The 22,884-nt window shown below is 54.6% G+C and overlaps 1 protein-coding gene across 1 annotated transcript in view; it reads left to right on the forward strand.

The window, feature by feature from the left end:
- DHRSX (dehydrogenase/reductase X-linked) overlaps window positions 1–22,884 on the forward strand; it is a 138,515-nt gene that overhangs the window by 110,887 nt on the left and 4,744 nt on the right. The window contains exons 5-6 of the mRNA XM_047847393.1: window positions 3,718–3,925; window positions 11,994–12,201. Of these exons, the coding sequence (XP_047703349.1) occupies window positions 3,718–3,925; window positions 11,994–12,201 (416 nt within the window). The remainder of the gene's footprint in view (window positions 1–3,717; window positions 3,926–11,993; window positions 12,202–22,884) is intronic.

The following is a 22,884-nucleotide window of genomic DNA, read 5'->3' on the forward strand; positions in this document are numbered from 1 at the left end:
ACCTGAGCTGAGATCAAGAATCAGACACTTAACTGACTGTTGTCCAGGCACTCCTCTGTTGTTTTGTTTTGTTTTGTTTTGTTAACTTTATCTTAAATTCTTCCACATCGGAGCGATCGAGATGCTGCAAATGTTAAGTACTTCAGGCGGGAAATTGTGTTTGCGTTTGCTGCCGGGATGAAAATAGACCCAGACTGCCTCTTTCTGGAGGCTCGGGACCCATGCTGACGATTTATCTCACACAAGAAAGATCAATAGTACATCTGCGGAGACGGCTCAGCATTCATAGTTTATTCCCATCAAAATTTTATTTATCCTTTCTCCCATCTCCTCATAGGACTCCTTACCGTATCTCTGATGGATGCATTTCCCAACGTCAACAATTCCTAAAAGGAGGGGCGTCTGGGGGGCTCGGTCGGCTGAACATCCGACTTCGACTCGGGTGGCGATATCGCGGTTTGTGGGTTCGAGCCCCGCGTCGGGCTCTGTGTGGACAGCTCGAGTCTGGAACCTGCTTCGGATTCTGTCTCCCTCTCTCTCTGCTCCTCCCCCACTCAATCTCAAAAACAGACATTAAAAAACATTTCTCCCTGGGCACGTAGGAGACATGCCGTAAGTGTTAGCATCTGAGATGGCCCAAGCTGTGCTGTGGGGAGGTCTCCAGCATATTTTCCATTAGAATATGCATGAAGGAGGAGATTCTCGTTAGGAATGCACAGGGGACCCCACACGGCTTCGCGCACAGCCTCCGGGGTGTAGGCACCCCCCCCGCCACCGCGCTTCTGCGAGCCCCAGGATGGATTGGACATTTCCAGGCGCTGGCCAAATGTGTTCGCGGCCTCGGCGTCCTCGCCTCTCTTGCGAAAGCACGCTTTCCCCAACGAGGCTGTTTACCCCGGGACTCGCTCCGATAACCGGGTAGGATTTCCAGACTAGCCGTGAACTTCTTTGCCCAGAGCATCATTATCGTCCGATCCTCAGAGTCTGGGTCGGTGAGTTTGCGCTGGGATCTGACGGCAGAACTCGAATCGAACAGAGATCCAAGTTGGCATATCCTCGCCCCGGCTCCACAGTTACCCCACATTTCCTTGGGGACGTTATCACCCCATTGCCCACCATGGAAACTCAATGAGTAGGATACGTTCAGCCTTTGGGAGACGAGGCTGTGTTTGTCCTTCAGCACGTGTGCCCGAATAGCGGACCGCATGCGCCCCCGCAAAGGCTGAGACTGATGAGTCCAGCACTGTGGCCCCGGGGTGGGGGGAACCCAAAGTCCGTGCACCTGCCCAGAGTCCCTCCCGGTCGTCTCTGCTACCAACGTCCAGGGTCTCCAAGGCCGTCACGAGGAGGGCCATAACCTCCCTGAGCCGTTTGTCTTATAACAGGTTGTCCTTAACTAAGCAGGTCGTAGCCCTAGGACTTCACCCAGGTCAACACCCCCAAATTCCGAACAATCCCTGTTGAGACCCACATGCCCTGCTGATGCCCGTATCCCTCTATGCGGGGTACTTTCCAATGAATTCAGATACTTGGAAGGCTGTGGTTGGTGTTCTCAGATGTGGGGCTCTCTGATGCGGGATTGATAATGCACGATGCAGGGATTTTCCAGGAACTGACCATTTATGCATACAGTAATGTTCCAGGAAGTGATTGCGGACATGCACCGATGTGCCAAGAATTGATAATTTTGGGATGAAGTGATGTCCCAGGAATTGATCATTTTGGGATGAACTGGTGTCCCAGGAATTGGTAATTTTGGGATGAACTGATGTCCCAGGAATTGATAATTTTGGCATGCAGTGATGTCCCAGGAATTGATCATTTTGGGATTAACTGATGTCCCAGAAATTGATAATTTGGGCATGCAGTGATGTCCCAGAATTGATAATTTTGGGATGAACTGATGTCCCGGGAATTAAAAACTTTGGCATGCAGTGATGTCCCAGAATTGATAATTTTGGCATACACTAATATCCCAGGAATTGATAATTTCGGCATGCAGTGATGTCCCAGGAATTGATCATTTTGGGATGAACTGATGTCCCGGGAATGGATAATTTTGGGATGAACTGGTGTCCCAGGAATTGATCATTTTGGGATTAACCGATGTCGCAGGAATTGATAATTTTGGCATGCAGTGATGTCCCAGAATTGATAATTTGGGGATTAACTGATGTCCCAGGAATTGAAAACTTTGGCATGCAGTGATGTCCCAGGAATTGATAATTTTGTCATGCACTAATATCCCAGGAATTGATAACTTTGGCATGCAGTGATGTCCCAGGAATTGATAATGTTGCCATGAACTGATGTCCCAGGAATTGAAAACTTTGGCCTGCCCTGCGATGCCAGTGGCTACTGCTGTGTTACCAGCCACCCCCATGCTAGAGGCTCCAAAGTCAACATGCGCAGCCTTGCTTCACGGCCGCCTTGACTTCCCTCCCCACCAGCCTCGTGCAAGCCGGGGTGCGTGGCGAGCGAGGCTCCCCCGACCAGGAGTTCATGACCCTCCCAGCCCGGACGGAGGTCTGCTCATCTGACTTCATCACCCTCAACAGAACAGTCAAGACAACGGCACTGCTGGGGAGGCGTTAATGTTTTCCCAAAATGCCAGGCTTTGCATCCGCTTGTAGGAGCAGATGCTCAGTGTCCTTTGCGAACGTTTCCTTTGCTGAGTTTTAGTGCCTGTCGGGATACGCCGTTTGTTGCACGTGTAAGACCCGTGTGTATCCGTGTGTGTGTGTGTGTGACGTGTGCAAGTGTGTGCAAATGCATGCCCATATGCAACTGTGTCTCCAACACCTGGAGAAACACACGCAGAATGGCATGCCCGTAAAACACGCCCGCACACACACGCATCCGGGTCCCTAGCAAGCTGGCCCTCCAGGACCTGGAGCCATGTGGCCCGGGCGTGGTTCCTGCACACCTGGAAGCCGTGGTATCCGTGGAGAAGATTCAGGGACTGGGACTCAGCCGAGCGTTGCCCTGACGGGCGTGCGGGTGTTGGGACCTGGGGGAGAACGCAGGTAGCAAGCAGAGAACTTGCTTTTAGGAATGTGTTTCTTTTTTTTTTTTTAATTTCTTTTTTTAACGTTTCATTTTATTTTTTTTGAGAGAGAGACAGAGCGCGAGCAGGGGAGGGGCAGAGCGAGAGGGAGACACAGAAGCAGATGCAGGCTCCAGGCTCCGAGCTGTCAGCGCAGAGCCTGATGCAGGGGTTGAACTCATGAACCACGAGATCGTGACCTGAGCCGAAGTCGGACGCTTCACCGACTGAGCTCCCGGGCGCCCCAGGAATGTGTTTTGCACAGGGCACCCTGAGGAGCGAGTGGATTTGTGGGTGCCCTGTGCATGGTGGGGGGTGGGGTGGGTGCTGTCGCTGAAGGGGCTCGGGGAGCAGGCTGTGGGCCCTGCCCGCTTCCAGCCTGGCCAGGAAGCTCCTTGGGAAAGGGGGTCCTTGTTTGCGCCGACGGCCCTTGTCTCCGGAAGAATGAACTTCCCGGGCTGGTCGGGAGCACCTGTTGCTGACTCGGCTCATTCTCAGCGTCTTGCGCACGCCTGTCTCTTACGAGTCTTGCCGAGCACGGGCCCGTCTGCCCCTCGTGGCATCGTTCCCACTGCAGGCCCGGGCTTGTGTCCGCGTCCCTGCAGCCCGCGCGTGCCACAGCGCCCCCCGTCCCCCCGTCGTAACCCATCCCGGAACCCCCTTTCTTGCAGCCGGCGTGATGATGGTCCCGCAGAGGAGCACCAGAGACGGATTTGAGGAGCACTTCGGGCTGAACTACCTGGGCCACTTCGTCCTCACCAACCTCCTGCTGGGCTCCCTGAAGGAGGCCGGACGTCCCGGCCGCACCGCCAGGGTGGTGACCGTCTCGTCCGCCACGCATTACGTGGGCGAGCTGCGCATGCGCGACCTGCACGGCAGGTGCGCGCCCGCGGGGGGCCGAGCGGGGGGCTCGAGACCGGCGGTCGGCGCGGGAGGGCGCGGGAGGGCGCGGGGCTCGCGCTCAGCGTCGCGGGAGCCGCTGCACCCCAGCCCCGCGGGCGGCCAGCGCGTCCCAGCGACCCTCACGGTGACCGTCGTGCACGAACCACCTTCCGCTCGGCGGCCACACCAGTAAGCGCGGGCCGCGATGGGCCCATCGGTAGGGCCCAGAAGTGCTTGTCGGGGAACCCACGGGAGGCTCGGGTCACACGTGGGGAAACCAAAACCGAGGCTCGCTTTGTTTTCATCTTCTCTTAATGTTTATTTGGTTTTGAGAGAGACGGAGAGAGACAGAGGTCGAGCAGGGTGGGAGCAGAGACAGAGAGGGAGACACAGAATGTGAAGCAGGCTCTGGGCTCCGAGCTGCCAGCACAGAGCCCGATGCGCGGCCTGAACTCACGGACTGTGAGATCATGAGCTGAGCTAAAGTCACATGCTTAACAGACTGAGCCACCCAGAAGCCCTCCTGTATTTAACTTTGTAAAAAATATTTTTTAATGTTTATTTTTGAGAGAGAGAGAGACAAAGTGCGAGCAGGGGAGGGTCAGAGAGAGAGGGAGACACAGAATCTGAAGCATCTCCAGGCTCCGGGCTGTCAGCACAGAGCCCGATGTGGGGCCTGAACTCACGGACTGTGAGATCATGAGCTGACCTAAAGTCAGATGCTTAACAGACTGAGCCACCCAGAAGTGCTTCTGTATTTAACTTTGTAAAAAATATTTTTTAATGTTTATTTTTGAGGGAGAGAGAGAGAGAGAGAGAGAGAGAGAGAGAGACAAAGTGCGAGCAGGGGAGGGGCAGAGAGAGAGGGAGACACAGAATCTGAGGCATCTCCAGGCTCCGGGCTGTCAGCACAGAGCCCGATGTGGGGCCTGAACTCACGGACTGTGAGATCATGAGCTGACCTAAAGTCAGATGCTTAACAGACTGAGCCACCCAGAAGTGCTTCTGTATTTAACTTTGTAAAAAATATTTTTTAATGTTTATTTTTGAGGGAGAGAGAGAGAGAGAGAGAGAGAGAGAGAGAGAGAGACAAAGTGCGAGCAGGGGAGGGGCAGAGAGAGAGGGAGACACAGAATCTGAGGCATCTCCAGGCTCCGGGCTGTCAGCACAGAGCCCGATGTGGGGCCTGAACTCACGGACTGTGAGATCATGAGCTGACCTAAAGTCAGATGCTTAACAGACTGAGCCACCCAGAAGTGCTTCTGTATTTAACTTTGTAAAAAATATTTTTTAATGTTTATTTTTGAGGGAGAGAGAGAGAGAGAGAGAGAGAGAGAGACAAAGTGCGAGCAGGGGAGGGGCAGAGAGAGAGGGAGACACAGAATCTGAAGCATCTCCAGGCTCTGAGCTGTCAGCACAGAGCCCGATGCAGGGCTCAAACCCATGATCTGTGAATTCATGACCTGAGCCAAAGTCGGACACTTAACCGACTGAGCCATCCGGGCTCAGTCTGTTTTTTCATCATTGAAAATGTTGCTGTTTTTGAGTAGTTGGAGAATAATTTTCAGATCACCACTCTTGTATGTTCATTAGAGTGAAACAGATTCAAAAAAGTGAAGTACTTGTATCAGTCGGCTTTTGCTATTGTATTTATTTACTTAAAAAAAAATTTTAATGTTTATTTTTGAGAGAGAGACACAGAGACACAGAGACAGAGACTGAATGGGGGAGGGGCAGAGAGAGTGGGAGACACAGAATGTGAAGCAGGTTCCAGGCTCTGAGCCGTCAGCACAGAGCCCCACGCGGGGCTCGAACCCACGAGCCGTGAGATCATAACCTCAGCCGAACTCGGAAGCTCAACTGACTCAGCCCCCCAGGCGCCCCTCATTTTTTAAAAAATCTTCTTAATATCACGAGTCAATCACTCATAGACTCAAAACTCCATCCCAGGAAAGAAGACGGCCCAGCGGTACAAACCCAGCAATTTAGGCTTTCCGCTGTGATCGGAATCATTGAATAACTTTATGCAAACATTTTGTCGTGTTCTGTGTTACTACATCCTGAAATGCCTACTTTAGTTGTAGGAATCTTTTTTGCTTTTTTCATTTTTTTAAATTGTTTTTCATGTTTATTCATTTTGGAGAGACGGAGCACGAGCAGGGGAGGGAAAGAGAGAGAGGGAGACACAGAATCCAAAGCAGGCTCCAGGCTCCCAGCTGTCAGCACAGAGCCCGACACAAGCACTCGGTCCCCGGCCTCCACCTGATGTAAACAGCCCTGGGAGGTAGTGATAACCACCAGGATGGATTTTCTGGCAATCCGTGTTCTTACAAAGGCATAAATCAGGATACGGTAAAGTATTCCAAAACCCACATGGGCAGAGTCTGTTAAAAATTGCTGGTAATCAATGGAACTGACTCATGAAGAAACAGATAGCTTTATTTAAAAAAAAAATAGATTTCGTTTTGGGAGGAGGGGATAAAACTATCATTGGTTAAGTTAAAACATATATATATATATATATATATATATATAATATGTTTATATCTGTATATGTTATATATAAATATATATTACATAAGATGGATTATTATATATATATTATGAGACAGAGGTACATCAATTTGGGTTTTTTTTTGTTGCTTTTTAAATTTTTTTTATTAAAAAAAATTTTTAATGTTTATTTATTTTTGAAAGAGAGAGAGACAGAGCGTGAGCAGGGGAGGGGCAGAGAGAGAGGGAGACACAGAATCCGAAGCAGGATCCAGGCTCCGAGCTGTCAGCACAGAGCCCGACGTGGGGCTCGAGCCCACAAACGGTGAAACCGTGACCTGAGCGGAAATCGACACTCACCCGTCCAACCAGCTGAGCCACCCAGGAGCCCCTGGATGGATTTCGTTAACAAATTGGCTCACAGATCAGAGAGACTGACAAATCCCGCCTCTATGGGGTTGACCAGCAGGCTGGTGAAGCAACTAAGAGTCAGAATTGCCATCTGGAGCCTAAAAACTGGTAGTTCAGGGAGTATTTCAAAGCTGCAGTCTCCAGGCCAAATCCCTTCCTCTTTGAAGGGAACGCCATGTTTCCTCTTAAAGCCTTCAACTGATTAGACGAGGCCCACCAGCCCCTTGGAGGGTGACCCACTTTCCTCCAAATCTACCGATTTCAGTGTTATTCCCAGCTAAGAAAACACCTTCCCAGCAACATCTAGACTGCCCTGCACCCCGGCTTGTGTCGCTGTCCAGCCTCCTGGAGCCGTGGACACCTGAGGTCCTCTGTGGGTCTTATCTGCGCTACCCCAGCCTGGGTTCGACACCAAGGGTGACCACTGTTCACCACGATGTGCCGGGCAAAGAAGGGCCTGGGACCATGCTCTCTCCCCTCCGTGGGCCCAAAGCAGACGTGTATCCCCGTCCCGGTTCCCATCCTCAGAACGGACGAGGGTCTCCTCGTCGCAAAGTTTGCCGATCTCCCGGATGAAGAAACGGCTGCCCGTGTACCACTAACACACATGCTCCTCTGGGCAGAGCTGGTGTGTGAATGTCCGTGGATCGCACGACGTCGTCCAGGGGCGTCCGTAACAAGGCACCACAGCCAGCGTGGCTTAGAACCACAGGACCTGAGTCTCTGCCAGCTCTGGAGGCTAGACGTCCAGGCGGTGAGGGGCACGCTCCTTCCCGAGGCTCTTGGGGGCAGAGTCGGTTCCAGACGCCCGTGGCAATGTTTGCCGCTTACAGATGCGCCCACCCAGGTCTGCCTCCGTCCTCCCACAATTATTTATCACCTCTGGCAGCCCAAACACCCTTTTCTTTGTCTACTCACTCCTCCACCATTTCCCAACCTTGGTTAAATGGTATATAAACCCGAGCCTAATGGTCTTTTATGAAGATCCCCCTACAGATGTAAAGTTAAGAATAACATTGATGTGACTTTCCCCTGTTGATCTAGCAGTTCTCAATTTAATTTGCAGACCTTATGGACAGCACTCAAAAGTCTAGGAGGAACGTTTTTCTGCCCCCCCCCCACCCAACGTACCACATTACCACCTGTAACTTTTGTTTCAGATTAGCCTTCGAATTATTCTTTAAGTAATTACCCAAATATGTTCGTATTTACAGAAAACAAGCATGTATTCTCACGGTTTGCATTCTGGTTTTTGACACCACGTATTAAGAAAGCAAGCAGTTAACCGTTCCGTGTAGAACCTAGCCATGCACACGTTTCCTGAATTCGTTTATCCCGATGCAGTGAGAACCGTTCTTGGATGCTGTCTCCCTGCTCCCTTTCATCTGTTAACATTCAGCCTCTTCCTTGTTCGCCGCACCGGCTGCCTTTCCAAGTCCTTGGGGTTCTATTTACAAACCTCAGTGGGGAGTCACGTCCTTCTGTTTATTTGCTTTGATTCTTTTCCATTTCCGCCTCGGACGACTCTTTCTCCGTAAGTCCGCCGGGGGACGTCTCATGAAATTACTTGTCCTCTTAGACTTTCTTCCTCTGTCCTCTGGAAAAATGTATTGACTCCCCCCCGTCCCGGCCCTGCAAAGTATTTTTAAAGATTTTTAGTGCTTTCTTCTCCCTTCTGCCGTATAAAACCATAACCACATAACACATCAATTTTTCCTTGGGAAACGTGCATACTTAAGTATCACAGCCTTGAAAGGCCCCGACCTTCACCCCGACCCGGGCAATCTTGGGAATTCCGTGCAATGCTTGCATGCACACGGCCCGTCGTCAGTGGCCAGAAGCCAAGAGGAAAGTCGGCATCGATCTGCCTGCAGTAAATTACCGCCTGTTTCCTGCGGCCTTGTCCTCTCCCCTGCGGGAAGCAGAGAGGAGAAATCGGCCCCAAAAAGAGAAAACTCCCAGTATGTTGATGATAATTGAGGGTTTGGGGCTTGTGTTGGATCAGGGAGGGAATCTGTGCTCTGAACCGCCCTGTATTTTTCTCTTACTCCCTCCCTCCCTAACAGCCCCGGTTTCCATTCTTTTGGCAAACGGTCTGTGGCAACTTTGTGCGGTGTTACCCTCGCTGACCTGCCCCCCGCACTCGTCCGTTAAGACACAGGAGCCGGGGGTTCATTCTCCAGCAGAAAGGGGACGGACCCCGGGCCAGACCCCTGGACCGGAAAACGTGCCCCCTCGGAAACCTAGGTGTCCTTCAGCAGTGAAACAAGCCAATATGACTCCAGCGGTAGAACATTCTGGAAAAGGGAAAACTATGCAGACAGTAGAAAGATCGGTGGTGGCCTGGGGTTGGGGAGGAGGCAGGGCTGGAGAGGAGGGGCACACGGGGCTTTTTGGGCCATGAATCTATTGTGTTTGGTACCATAATGGTGCTTAAAGGTCACTGTACCTTTGCCCAAACCCGTAGGATGTGCACCACCGAGAATAAAGCCCCACGTATATTAAACTCTGGGCTCTGGGTGGTCCGTCCACGTTCATCACTTGTACCAAAGCACCGTCCGGTGGGGATGCCGATCATGGGGGAGGCTGTGCATGAGCAGGGACAGGCAGGGGGTGTGTGGGAACCTCTACAGCACCCCTTAGTCGCCGTGAACCCACAACTGCTCACAAAACAATGGGGCGCCTGGGTGGCTCAGTCGGTTGGGCATCCAACGTCAGCTTGGGTCAGGATCTCACGGTCCGTGAGTTCAGGCCCCACGTCGGGCTCTGTGCTGACAGCTCAGAGCCTGGAGCCTGCTTCACATTCTGTGTCTCCCTCTCTCTCTGACCCTCCCTTGCTCATGCTCTGTTTCTGTCTCAAAAATAAATAAAAACATTAAAAAACAAAAACAAAAGAAAACCAAACAAAAGAAAAAAAACCAAAAAGGAACAAAGAAAACACTGGCTTCAAAATGTTGTAATCATGTTCCAAGCACATTATGAGACGACAGACATCACAACTTTGACAAAACTCAAACGTGCGTTTCTGTAAATGGACTATGAAACGTAACTACGTACTTCACGGCTGAAAAATGATTTGAAAGATAAAAACAGGCCGGTCCCATACATCCCGGGCTCTGGGCTCTGTTTTCATCTCGTGTTAGAGGCGTGGTTCAGTCCGCTGAGCGTCGGACTCTCAATTTCGGCTCAGGTCCTGAGCTCACGGTTCCTGAGTCCGAGCCCCTGCATCAGGCTCTGCGCTGACAGTGTGGAGCCTGCTCGGGAGTCTCCCCCGGTCTTTCTCCCTGCACCTCCCTGCTGCTCGTGCTCTCTCTCAAAATAAATAAATGTGGTTTTTTTTAATGAAATAAAAAATAAAGGCAGACAGGGAGAATTGACGCATCCTTACAAACGCTGAAATGTATGGCTTTCTGCTCAGTTCTCGAGCATAACGCCAGGTACCTGCATGACCCCTGAGCGCTGAGGCCGCGTGGAGGTCCTACAAACGGGAAAAACCCCATGTGCAGGGGAGTGGAAACCCGGGTAGGATACTCCAGGGGCAGAGGGCAGGTGGTAGGCCCTTGGGTGCAGGCAGGTAAGGGACTCCCAACAGGTGAGGGACACAGGCAGGTGAGGGATGGGACAGGTGAGGGACCGGACAGGTGAGAGACAGGGCAGGTGAGGGATGCGGACAGGTGAGGGACCTGGGCAGGTGAGGGACGCGGACAGGCGAGGGAACTGAGCGGGTGAGGGACGTGGACAGGTGAGGGGCCCAGGCAGGTGAGGAACCCAGGCAGATGAGGGACATGGACAGGTGAGGGACCGGACAGATGAGGGACCGGACAGATGAGGAAGGGGGCAGGTGAGGGACTCAGACAGGTGAGGGACCCAGGCAGGTGCGGGATGGGACAGGTAAGGGACCGGACAGGTGCAGGATGGGACAGGTGAGGGACGCGGACAGATGAGGGATGGGGCAGGTGAGGGACCCATACAGGTGACGGACCCAGCCACGTGAGGGACGGGACAGGTGAGGGACCCAGACATGTGTGGGACCTAGATAGGTGAGGGACCCGGACAGGTGAGGGACCCAGACAGGTGAGGGACAGGGCAGGTGAGGGACACGGACAGGTGAGGGACGCAGACAGGTGAGGGACCCAGGCAGGTGAGGGACCCGGACAGGTGTGGGACCCAGATAGGTGAGGGACCCAGATAGGTGAGGGAGAGGGCAAGTGAAGGACCCGGACAGGTGAGGGACCCAGACAGGTGAGGGACACGGACAGGTGAGGGACGCAGACAGGTGAGGGACCCAGGCAGGTGAGGGACACGGACAGGTGAGGGACCCATACAGGTGAGGGACGGGGCAGGTGAGGGACCCAGATAGGTGAGGGACCCGGATAGGTGAGGGACAGGGCAAGTGAGGGATCCAGACAGGTGAGGGATGGGGCAGGTGAGGGACACGGACAGGTGAGGAATGGGACAGGTGAGGGACGTGGACAGGTGAGGGACCCAGGCACATGAGGGACACGGACAGGTGAGGGACCCAGACAGGTGAGGGACCGGACAGGTGAGAGACCAGACAGGTGCAGGATGGGACAGATGCAGGACCCGGACAGGTTAGAGACCGGACAGGTGAGGGACCGGACAGGTGAGGGACGGGGACAAGTGAAGGACCGGACAGGTGAGAGACAGGGCAGGTGAGGGACCCAGACAGGTGCGGGACCCAGACAGGTGAGAGACCGGAGAGGTGAGGGACCCGGACAGGTGAGGGACCGGACAGGTGAGGGACCCGGACAGGTGAGGGACCGGACAGGTGCAGGATGGGACAGGTGCGGGACCCGGACAGCTGACAGACCGGACAGGTGAGGGACCGGACAGGTGAGAGACAGGACAGGTGAGGGACAGGACAGGTGAGAGACCAGACAGGTGCAGGATGGGACAGGTGCAGGACCCGGACAGGTGAGAGACCGGACAGGTGAGAGACCGGACAGGTGAGGGACCGGACAGGTGAGGGACAGGGCAGGTGAGGGATGCGGACAGGTGAGGGACCAGACATGTGAGGGACTGGACAGGTGAGGGACCCGGACAGGTGAGGGACCGGACAGGTGAGGGACAGGGCAGGTGAGGGCCCGGACAGGCGACAGGTGCGTCACTGTCTGATGCATGTCCCGCTTTGCCCCTGCAGCCGCTGCTACTCCCCCCACGGCGCCTACGCCCAAAGCAAGCTGGCGCTCGTCCTGTTCACCTACCACCTGCAGAGACTGCTGGCCGCCCAGGGGAGCCCCGTGACCGCCAACGTGGCCGACCCGGGGGTGGTCGACACGGACCTGTACAGACACGTCTTCTGGGGCACGCGCCTCATCCAGAAGATGCTCGGCTGGTGGGCGTTCAAGGTAAGCCTGCGACGCTCGCCTGGCGGTTCTCGTCCCTGCCGTCCGTGGCCCCGAGGGCGGCCACCTCAGGGCCACTTACGCGCGGCCGGGTGCCCCCGTCGGGTCAACAGCAGTCAGCGGTGGGAGCCGCCCGCGTGTGCAGTCAAACCGCCGCCGGTGTTTGTCTACAGCAGACGACAGGATTCGCGCACACGTTTCTGAGTCAAAGTCTGGTTGATTTCAGAACGTCGTTTCCTTGTCTGGCCGCTGCTTCCGGCGTCCCTGGCGACCCTTGCGCCCCGGAAGGGCGTCGGAAGGGCGCGGTCTTGGCCCCAGCTTCCCAGAGTGGCTGCGGGTGTGTTTCGGGGCCGCCTTCCCCCCTGCTTCCAGGATGTGGGGGTGCTCTCCACACCGGAGTCCCTGGGGAGCTTTGTCACTCTGCGTCCCTCAGTGTCCTTACCAGGAGCGCGCAGGCTGCCTCCGCTTTGCCACCGCGAAGTCGCACAGGTTGCGCCTGAGCCCGAATCCCACCCGTGGGACACACCAGCGCCTCCGTTTGGATGTTCGTCCCTCCCACCCACCCCCCCCCCCCGTTGCCTTTTGTCTTGTTGGGACGAGTTCCTCCATCAGTCTGGAAGGCGTTTGAAGGGAGTCACTCGTACTGATCACGGTCCCCGCCCCCACCCCGTGGGTCCCAACGCCCACCCTTCTCCGCTGATCCTGGAGGGGAAGGCTCAGGTTTCCTATACACCTGCCCACACCCCTGTGTCTGATCCGAATTCACTCTCCTGCTCTGTCCCTTCCCTCCCTGTGTATTTCTTTCCACATCAGCGTTTAGGTTACCTGTGATTGAAGAAAACACAAGGGACGGTGAGGACATATCTGTTTACTTACCCAGTGGTCCCGTCTTTCTAGGTTTGGGCTGTTGGCAGATTTTTACGGTAGACTAGAGCCGAGGAGAACCGGGATGCAATAAGGTCGCATAAAATAGGATAAGACAAGAGGAGACTAAGATAGGACAGGATAGGATACGATGGCCGTCAGAGCAAGCTAATCGGGAGGGATGTGTGACTTGATTTGCGGGGGGAGATGTTGAGATTTCTCACTGTGACCTTTGTTGTCCCAAGAGTAAGTTGTCTTTCCTTTCCCGGATGTCTTTCCCGATGCTGGTGACTTTGTGATTTATAATAAAAATCTCTGGTCTCCCGCCTGGGTCTGGCCAGGAGCTCCTAAAACCCTTGGAATTTCCAGCCTGGAGAGCCAGAGGGGTGTCTTTTGTTATGCGAATGAGGGGACCTTTGGGAAGCCCCAGTCTTTGGGGGCTGGTTACCAAGGGAACCAACCGCGAGAAGACAGGCTTGGCGCTTTCTGCCCCGCCCCCCCCCCACCCCCCCGACCTCCGGCGGGGAGGGGAGGGTGGCTGCAGTTAGAGTCAGTCTGACCTATGCCTCTTATGACCACCCAGTGAGCTAGGCAGTGAGATGTTTCCCCCTGCGCCCCTGCGAGCCCCTCTGGCGGGTTGAGGGAACCGAGGAGGCTTTGGAGGAACCTCCAGTCCACGCACAGGTCACTCCACTGCAGGGATGACCACCTGAATTTGCGATTGGCAGCTGAAGGTGGGGGGTCGGGGACAGTCCTACCCTGTGGCATCTGAGGCCACATCCAGGTGCCTCAGAGTGGACGTGTCAGAGCCGAGGGGTTGGTGTCTGAGAATCGCTTGCTGCTCCCGGGGAAGCCCCGCATCTTGGACGTGCCGAGACCAGGATCCTAACGCCTTGCACGGGTGTTTCGTTAATTCTCGGTAAATACCCATACTTGTCTTGTGATGTCTTCACGTTTCGGGGGTGAAGAGATGTCACTAGAAATACTGCCAACAGGCGGCACCTGGGGGGCTCATTCGGTTGAGCCTCCGACTGGGCTCAGGTCATGATCTCACAGTCTGTGAGTTCAACCCCTGCATCAGGCTCTGCGCTGACAGCTCGGAGCCTGGAGCCTGCTTCAGATTCTGTGTCTCCCTCTCTCTCTGCCCCTCCCCTGCTTATGCTCTGTCTCTCTCTCTCTCTCTCTCTCTCTCTCTCTCTCTCTCTCTCTGTCTCTCTGTCTCTCTCTCTCTCTGTCAAAAATAAATAAACATTAAAAAAAAAGTGCCCAGGGTTTCCCCAAAATGCACCTGCAAAATCTAACCCCCGTCCTACACAGGGCATTGACTTTGTCTTGTTATCAGCCTCTCACACACGTGTGTCTCTGAAATTTAACTTTGCTTTCTTTGATCCCTAGGGAAGTAGAATAATATGTGATTTTTTTTTTCTCAGTACATCAGTTTCCTGGGGGAGCGAAAGCAAATGACCACAGACGGGATGGCAAGAACCACAGAAATTTATCCTGTCCCAGCTCTGGAGGCCAGAAGTCTGATACCCAGTGGGGACAGGACCGCTGAGATCCAGGCGGGACCAGTGAGATGCAGGCAACACGAGTGAGATCTAGGCAGAACACGGCCACTGAGATCCAGGCAGGGCAGGACCACTGAGATCCAGGCAGGGCAGGGCCACTGAGATCCAGGCAGGGCGGGACCACTGAGATTCAGGAGGGGCGGGGCCACTGAGATCCAGGCAGGGCAGGGCTGCTGAGATCCAGGAGGGGCAGGACCCCTGAGATCCAGGTGGGGCAGGACCACTGAGATCCAGGAGGGGCAGGACCCCTGAGATCCAGGTGGGGCAGGACCACTGAGATCCAGGAGGGTCAGGGCCGCTGAGATCTAGGGGGGGCAGGGCCCCTCAGATCCAGGAGGGGCAGGTCCACTGAGATCCAGGAGGGGCAGGACCACTGAGATCCAGGCAGGGCGGGACCACTGAGATCCAGGAGGGGCGGGGCCACTGAGATCCAGACAGGGCGGGGCCACTGAGATCCAGGCAGGGCGGGGCCACTGAGATTCAGGAGGGGCAGGACCACTGAGATCCAGGCAGGGCGGGGCCGCTGAGATCCAGGCAGGGCAGGGCCACTGAGATCCAGGAGGGGCAGGACCACTGAGATCCAGGAGGGGCAGGGCCGCTGAGATCCAGGCAGGGCAGGGCCGCTGAGATCCAGGCAGGGCAGGGCCGCTGAGATCCAGAGAGGGCAGGGCCACTGAGATCCAGGCAGGGAAGGGCTGCTGAGATCCAGGCAGGGGAGGGCCACTGAGATCCAGGCAGGGCAGGACCACAGACCCAGGCAGGGCAGGACCACTGAGACCCAGGAGGGGCAGGGCTGCTGAGATCCAGGAGGGGCAGGGCCACTGAGACCTAAGATGGGCAGGACCATTGGATCCAGGCAGGGCAGGGCCACTGAGATCCAGGAGGGGCGGGGCCACTGAGATCCAGGCAGGGCAGGACCACTGAGATCCAGGCAGGGCAGGGCCGCTGAGATCCAGGAGGGGCAGGGCTGCTGAGATCCAGGCAGGGCTGTGTTCCCTCCAGAGGCTCCAGGGGAGGGTCCTTCCTGCCTCTTCCAGCTTCTGGGGCTCCAGGCATCCCTGGGCTCATGGCCACGTCCCTCCCGTGTCTGTCTCTGTCTTCACTGGGGCTTCTCCTCTGTGTCTGTGTCTCTCCTCTTGCCTCTCCTATGAGGACACCTGTCATCAGATTCAGGGCCACCCTGATCTAGGATGGGCTCATGTCAGACCCTTCCCTTCGTCACATTGGCAACGACTCTGTTTTCAAGTAACGTGGCCTTCACCCTACTGGGAGCTAGGACCTCCAAATGTGTTTTGGGGGCCAGGACCCAACTTAACCCACAGTTAATAAGTCCATATTAAGTGTTTGAAATCTTAGATCTGTCCTCTTGGTCAGGAACATCTGGGTCGTTTCTCGTTCTTTGCAGTTTCCAATGACGTTCCCGTAGAGCATCAACCGTGCATCTCCAGTGCTGTTTCTGTCCCAGTCTCTCTAGGGAACACCGTGGGCTCTGGCCTGAGAGGGTTCCAGAAGGTTCTCCCGTCTGCATGTTCCGGAGAATTCCATGGGCTTTCAAGGACAGTTTTACACAAACGTGGTTCAAGGGCTGAGAATGCCTCCGGCCTTTGCACCTTTGTTGATTCTGTGGCTGACGTCTTCTTCTTAATGGATTTTCAGTCTTCCCTTTGTGAAGCCAGATGAGGACTGAAGGTGCGAATATAATCCCATCCCCGCCCCTTCTTTGTGTCTCTCTTGAAAATGCTCTTACCTACTCTCTACGCAATTAGCTAATAGGTGATATTGCCGGGTCATGTCTCGTTTGCTATTTTCAGTGGCCACGTGGTTTTGCCAGTAAAGTTTTATTCACACACACATACTTGTTCATTTACGTGTTTTTTGTGTTTCAACAGCAGAGCTGAGTAGTTATAGCAGAGACCAGATGGCCCATGAAGCCAGCAATATTTAATATCTGGCACTTTCCAGAAAACTGGGAATCTAGTTGACTAGGATCTAGGGAGATGAATGTGTCTTTGCTTTTGTTTCCCTCAAGGCCCTTATTGGGATCACGTGGATCCTAGAGTGGAGGGTCCCCGGTTTCTAGAATGATTCTGCCCGTCGTTGACCATTCATGTCCCCCACACCAGAGGATCCCGTTCCCCAGGCAGTTCGCTGGGGACTTCTGTACTGATATTTACCCCAGAACCACAAATCCTCCTCTGTGCTCTCTCTGTCAAGTTGAGATACTAACGTCCTGATGAAAATATTGGCCTTTGCAAGCTCTGTGGGTTTGCAGATTTTCACACGGATGGTTCCAACTCGGCTCTCAACGTTCTCTTTAACGCGGATCGCTTTCTTGAGGATTCCTCCCTCGCCCTGAGTCAGCGTTGACAGCTTGGTCCCTTCGAGGATTGTGGGTTTCGACAAGTGTTGGAATTAATGAGGACGGCCAGGGGAGCTCTTCTCGAGGCCTGCCCGCCACACGTGCCCCTGGTCTCATCCGAGCGCCTCTCGTGAACCAGCTGCACCCCACGGCTCCCTTCAGGGCTTCATTACCGCCCTTCCTTTTCCATCTGCCTTCCTACTGACTCATCATCGGGTGTCTACTTCCCCCGGCAAAGGGATTTGGAAATATTGTCTCACGCCAAGAGAGCAGCCTCATTTGGCCTGCCCCAGACCCGGCTGGGAGCGCCCCGGGGACGCGTGGCACAGTTCCTTGAGAAGAAGCAGGAGGCTGGCACGAGTCTGTCGGTCTCTACTTTCCCAGGCTCCGCATGAGTGTAGATGAAGCTTTTCAGCGGTCGTGAGACCCAGGGGTGCCAGTGCCGATGCAGAAAACGCATCTGTCAGGTGTGGGGACCGTGGCGTTAGGACAGCAACCCCATGCACCTACCTCACTGCCTCAGGATCAGTGGGGACCATGAGGAAGCACTGTCCTCGGTGCCGGGTGCCTCTGGACCCCTGTGTGGGGCTTGTTTCAAACAATCCCAGGTCTGATTGTGGGTCTCCCCACAATAGGTGGGTCTCCTATTCAAATGAAACAAATTGACAGTGTAGGATGTGGCCACGTCACCGTAGCATGTATGACTGGTGACGGCTGGTTCTCTTTAATATGCATTTGGATCAGCTGGTCATTGGGTCACTTGATTGCTTTTTGATGGATGTGTCGGGAGGATGGCAGGTTGCATTAATCAACTCAAGGGCACACGTCCAGCCATCCTTCCCCCCTCGTTCAACAAGATTCAAGCACACTGTGATCACGACCTTCAGCTGACCTTCTGTCGTGCTGTAGGGACCTACCGCCATTCCTCTTCCCTCGTGGAATCAACCTGTGGTAGGATATCTCAGACGATCCAGGAGAGCCCAGCACCATCACAGTGGTCCTCATAAGGGAGAGGAGGGTGGGTCAGACTTGGAGAAACAAGTGACAAGGAGGCAGACTCTCCCCCGGAACATCCAGGAGGAAGGCAGCCCCTGCCAACCCTCGGATTTTGGCCCACTGAGATACGCTTTACACTTGTAACCTTGTAGAATTTTGAGAGAATAGATCTGTGCTGTACTAAGCCACCAACTTAGTGATAAATTCCTGGAAGTTTCACCTCCCTTGGGTCTCAGCTCTGAAGACCGTTTTCTTGTGTCTTTGCCAAGTGTGTTGGCTTCAGCTCCTTCCTCTGTAGAGCAGGTGGACAAGACCCGCCTCTCAGGTATATCCTGATTACATCAAACCAGATGGGATCCCCCAGGAGGTGTGGAGCTGGGAGTCAGTGCAGGATGTCCATTGAGACAGACTGAGGACATCTCAGGCAACCTTCCAGGCACGGAGTGATCACGTTGCACCACAGTGACGGGAACTCAACTAGCTATCCCTTGGTTTGACTCCAAGCATTCTCATGAGAGCCAAAAGGAGAAATCTGGTGGCAGTGGTCTACCCTAGTGTTGGGGGTAGCAGGCGAAAGCTTGACTGGGCTTGGAGCCTTGGAAGGTGGGTTGAAGACTGGGCCAGGGTCCAAGGAGGATGAACAATGCTGGAGCTATGTGTGATGCAGAAAGTGGGTCAAGATGGCGGGTGGTCAAACGGACACCACGCCTGTCCTCCACTGTGTCCGCCATCTGAACTCAAGACCGAGAAAGGAACTGAGCTGCCCTTTGTCTCAGTTCTCCCAAGAGCAGCCGTTCCCAGCCCCATCCCAAAGCTTGTCCGGGAGACAAGCTTACCATGTGCTACAAGCCAATGGGCACCTTAGGATGTTAGCTCTGGATGCCAGTTGGGGAACGTCAGTGATGAGGTGAGATCAGAGCCATCCACTTAGAGGCCATTGCATTGGTGCAGGGGGCACTGGATGTGCTCGAGAGGGAGAGAGGAAGGTCAAGACATCTTGACTGGTTGACTCTGGCATATGAAAGAGGAAAGACTCAATGATAATTCCAGGGTTGCTGACTTAGGAAAGTGAGAGTAATGGTGATTCCAGTCCAAGACATGGGGCGATGAGAAATGCCCAGGTGCGGATCTGGGAATGCTTGACCTTGAGGGGGTTAAGTAGGGTCTCTGGTTCCCCATGTACCAACTGGGCTGCCATGAGTGTGCGTCTCTGGCTCAGAGGAGAGTCAGGTTTTCATTCCACAGACGAAGACATGAAAGGAGGTGAGAAATGAACCGTAGGCATGGGGGACGGGGAGGCAGATTCAGGACCAAGAGGGAGAGGGTTGGGGTCTATGGAAAAACCAAGACGTGGGCATTCAGCACGGCCCCACCCTGCCCCTCCCCCGCCCCCACCACCCACAATGCCCCTCGCTTGGGTAATCTGTTAATTCTGGATAATAACATCTGAAAAGATTGTTGTGAAAATCGCTAACCGAATATGTGTGAAAGCATTTCCCAAACTGTAAAGACTTATTTTTTCAGGCATCTGTGCCCAACTGTCGACCCCACAGCCCCGGCCTCTTGTAAGCTACAGGGTGGTGGGGGTTGTTTTCAAAATAGCTTTTCTCTGCCCCGAGAGCCAACAAAATATTGGTGAGCATTTAACAGACATTTGCTGTACTGAATCGCACTGAAACAGTCTGTAGCTTCCAGTTCCATCCGTGGCTTCACGCAGAGAAAACCTTTAACTATAAATACACAGAGCCCTCTTCCCTGGTCTCCCAGCGGGCGTCTGGTTCCCCAGCGACCCCCCTGCCCCTGATAAAAGCAACACATTTCACTCTTGGGTTTGGTTTCACATTTTAGACATCTTCCAAGTCTTTAAGGATTATCTTCTTTTTTTTTTTTTTTACAAGCTGTAGATAAAATGGGGTATGTTATTTATGCCAGAGGAAGCATTGTTTAGAGCACCTTCTTATCTATGCAGAAGGTGACTGATTTTTTCAGCACAGACTGCCCAGGAAACAACACACTTCATCATTCTGGGAGTGAGCCAGAAAGCAGCCCATCTCCACTACAACTGCATGAAGGCAGGTAATCAGATTTTGCTGGGGGATTTGATGGTGGTCATCTGTCCTTGGTGTTGCTTGAGGCCAGACACAGAATGCAGGTGATGTGGGGCTTTCCGCATATTCGTCTTAATTAGGTCCTTCCCGATCTGCCTCCATGATGTGTATGATCACGGACCTGAGTCACCAGTCAGTTTGAACACAGTTGCGTACCTGGATCCCATCCTATCGATGGTTCTTTGGCGAATTAAGCTAAGGAGGGTCTGCCTCATTTACCCGTCCTGGTTGGGGCTGAACTTCTCTAGGACGTGAGTTCCATGACTGAATGAGCCAAAGAGTGATCCCGGGGAAGAAGAAGAAAGGATTAACAACGCTGGTCCCTGGGGATGAACATCCCCAAGCTTGAGCTTATGGGTCATGGAATATCACCTACATCTTTACACTCCAGGTACGGGTCGTAGAGGTCATAGGAGAGGAAGTCTTTTGACCTTGCCTTCTTCCCAACATGGCGCCCACCACAGGAAAAGTTGAGTTAGCGAGGGAGGATCCCAGTGCAAGAGATCGCCAAGAGCGGGAGGGCTTTATTCTGCTGGCCCCATTAACAGTCGACCCACGTGGGCTTTCCTTGTCAAGGTTCAGACATGGTGGCTCCCTGGGGCATCCAGCCTACAGCCTGGGGCCCAGCCAATGGCGGATCGCTCCACCGTGAGCCACAGGCACAGGACGTCAGGAAATAAGAGCGCAAACCAGAGGGAAGCAAAGGGGAGACGTGAGAGCGGAGAGGAGGTGACACCACCTGTGCCTACCCTTGCCGCTGGGGTGTGCAGGGTTCTAGCTCAAAGAGATTCAGGACAAACCTTCCTTCGTCTTCGTGGTCTTCTCATCACCTAGACCACGGCATCTTTCAAACGTAGAGCTTGGGGTTGGGGCATGTGTGCGTTCGCTCAGGTGGCAAAGTCCTCTTCCGGGAAGAGCACTGATCCCACCACGACCTCACTGCACCCTGATCACTTGCGAAAGACTCCACCTGCTAATACCGTCCCATTGAGGGTTGGGGCTTTCCCGTACGGGTCTGGGGGGACGTGTGCATTCGGTCCAAACGGGGACGCCATCGCTCGCGGGACACATGGCTGAGAAGTTTCTGCCGATACTAGTCTTCCTTCCTACTCTGAGGTCCGTGGGGCCGAATCTGACCATGTCCTGCCCCGGACTCATCATGTAGCAGATGAGTAAAGGTATAACCACCTGTTCCTTGGAAAAGGTGGGTGCACACAGCTCCTTCCTGAGATAGGAGACACCTGCCAGGCCAGCTGTTCCTAGAGCCTTCCGCAGGGAACGTTCCCAGGCGGAGAGGAAAACTCATCTACTGAGTTGAATTAGGGTTCCCCAGGCTGCCACAACTAAGCACCACGGACTGGGTGTCCTAAACAACACACATTTATTGTCTCCCTCCGAGATCCAGGCAGGGCCGAGCATGGGGGTCTGAGATCCAGGGAGGGCTGAGGATGGGAGTCTCAGATCCAGGTAGGACCGAAGGAAAGTCTGAGGTCCAGGCAGGGCTGAGGCTACGGGTCTGAGACCAAGGCAGGGCCGAGGCTGGGGGTCTGAGATCCAGGCAGGGCTGAGGCTGGGGGTCTGAGATCCAGGCAGGTCTGAGCCTGGGGGTCTGAGATCCAGGTGGGGCTGAGGCTGGGGGTCTGAGAACCAGGCAGGGCTGAGGTCGGGAGTCTCATTTCCAAGCAGGGCCGAGGCTGGGAGTCTGAGATCCAAGGAGGGCTGAGGCTGGGAGTCTGAGGTCCAGGCAGGGCTGGGGCTGGGAGAATGAGGTCCAGGCAGGGCTGTGGCTGGGAGTCTGAGATCCATGCGGGGCCGAGGTTGGTGGTCTGAGATCCAGGCAGGGCTGAGGCTGAAAGTCAGAGATCCATGGAAGGGTGAGGCTGGGAGTCTGCGGTCCAGGCAGGGATGAGGCTGGGGGTCTGAAATCCCGGCAGGGCTGAGGCCTGTGGTCTGAGATCCAGGCGGGCTGAGTTTGGGGGCTGAGATCCCGGCAGGGCTGAGTTTGGGGGTCTGAGAGCCAGGCAGGGCCGAGGCTGAAAGTCAGAGATCCATGGAAGGCTGAGGCTGGGAGTCTGAAATCCGGGCAGGGCTGAGGCCTGTGGTCTGAGATCCAGGCGGGGCTGAGTTTGAGGGCTAGATCCCGGCAGGTCTGAGTTTGGGGTTGAGATTCAGGCAGGGGGGGGGGCTGGGGTCTGAGGTCCAGGCAGGGCTGAGGCGGTGTGTGAGTTCCAGGAAGGGGCAGAGGCTTGTTCCTCCTCTATCCTGTCTGTCTGTTTGCTCATCCTCTCTTCTTAGAAGGACCCCATCCCCTTGGGATCAGGCCCATCCTAACGACTCATTTACCATAATCCCCCGTTTAAAGACCCACCTCCAAATCAAACGCATTTTGGGGGCCCGAGGGCGAGGGCTTCACCGTATGAGTTTTGGGGGCGCAGATCAGCTGGCCTGAGGCTTGTGGCTTTCGTTCAGCCCCGTCCAGCTCAGCAGGAAGGCTGCTGCACAGACAGAGGCTGGAGCTGGGCCCAGGGGACGTTCCCCCTGGTTACTTGTGTGGAAAAGCTAGTTGTATAATTTCCGTTTTCCAGGTGAGGAAAGGGTCCTGGGAGGGTGGTTGGTTTGGCAAAGGTCTCACAGGGAACAGGTGGTGAGGCAGGAATTTGAACCCAGGTCCTGAGGCTCTTGGGTGTGTTCTCATCCTCCAGGGGGTGCAGGTAAATCCCCAAAGGTTAAAATCAGGTGTGTGACGGCATGCGAGCTTGTGGGTGAGCACGTGTGTGTGCGTGTGAGCTAG

This window comes from Prionailurus viverrinus, unplaced genomic scaffold (genome assembly GCF_022837055.1).
Source record: "Prionailurus viverrinus isolate Anna unplaced genomic scaffold, UM_Priviv_1.0 scaffold_48, whole genome shotgun sequence".
NCBI classification, from domain to species: domain Eukaryota; kingdom Metazoa; phylum Chordata; class Mammalia; order Carnivora; family Felidae; genus Prionailurus; species Prionailurus viverrinus.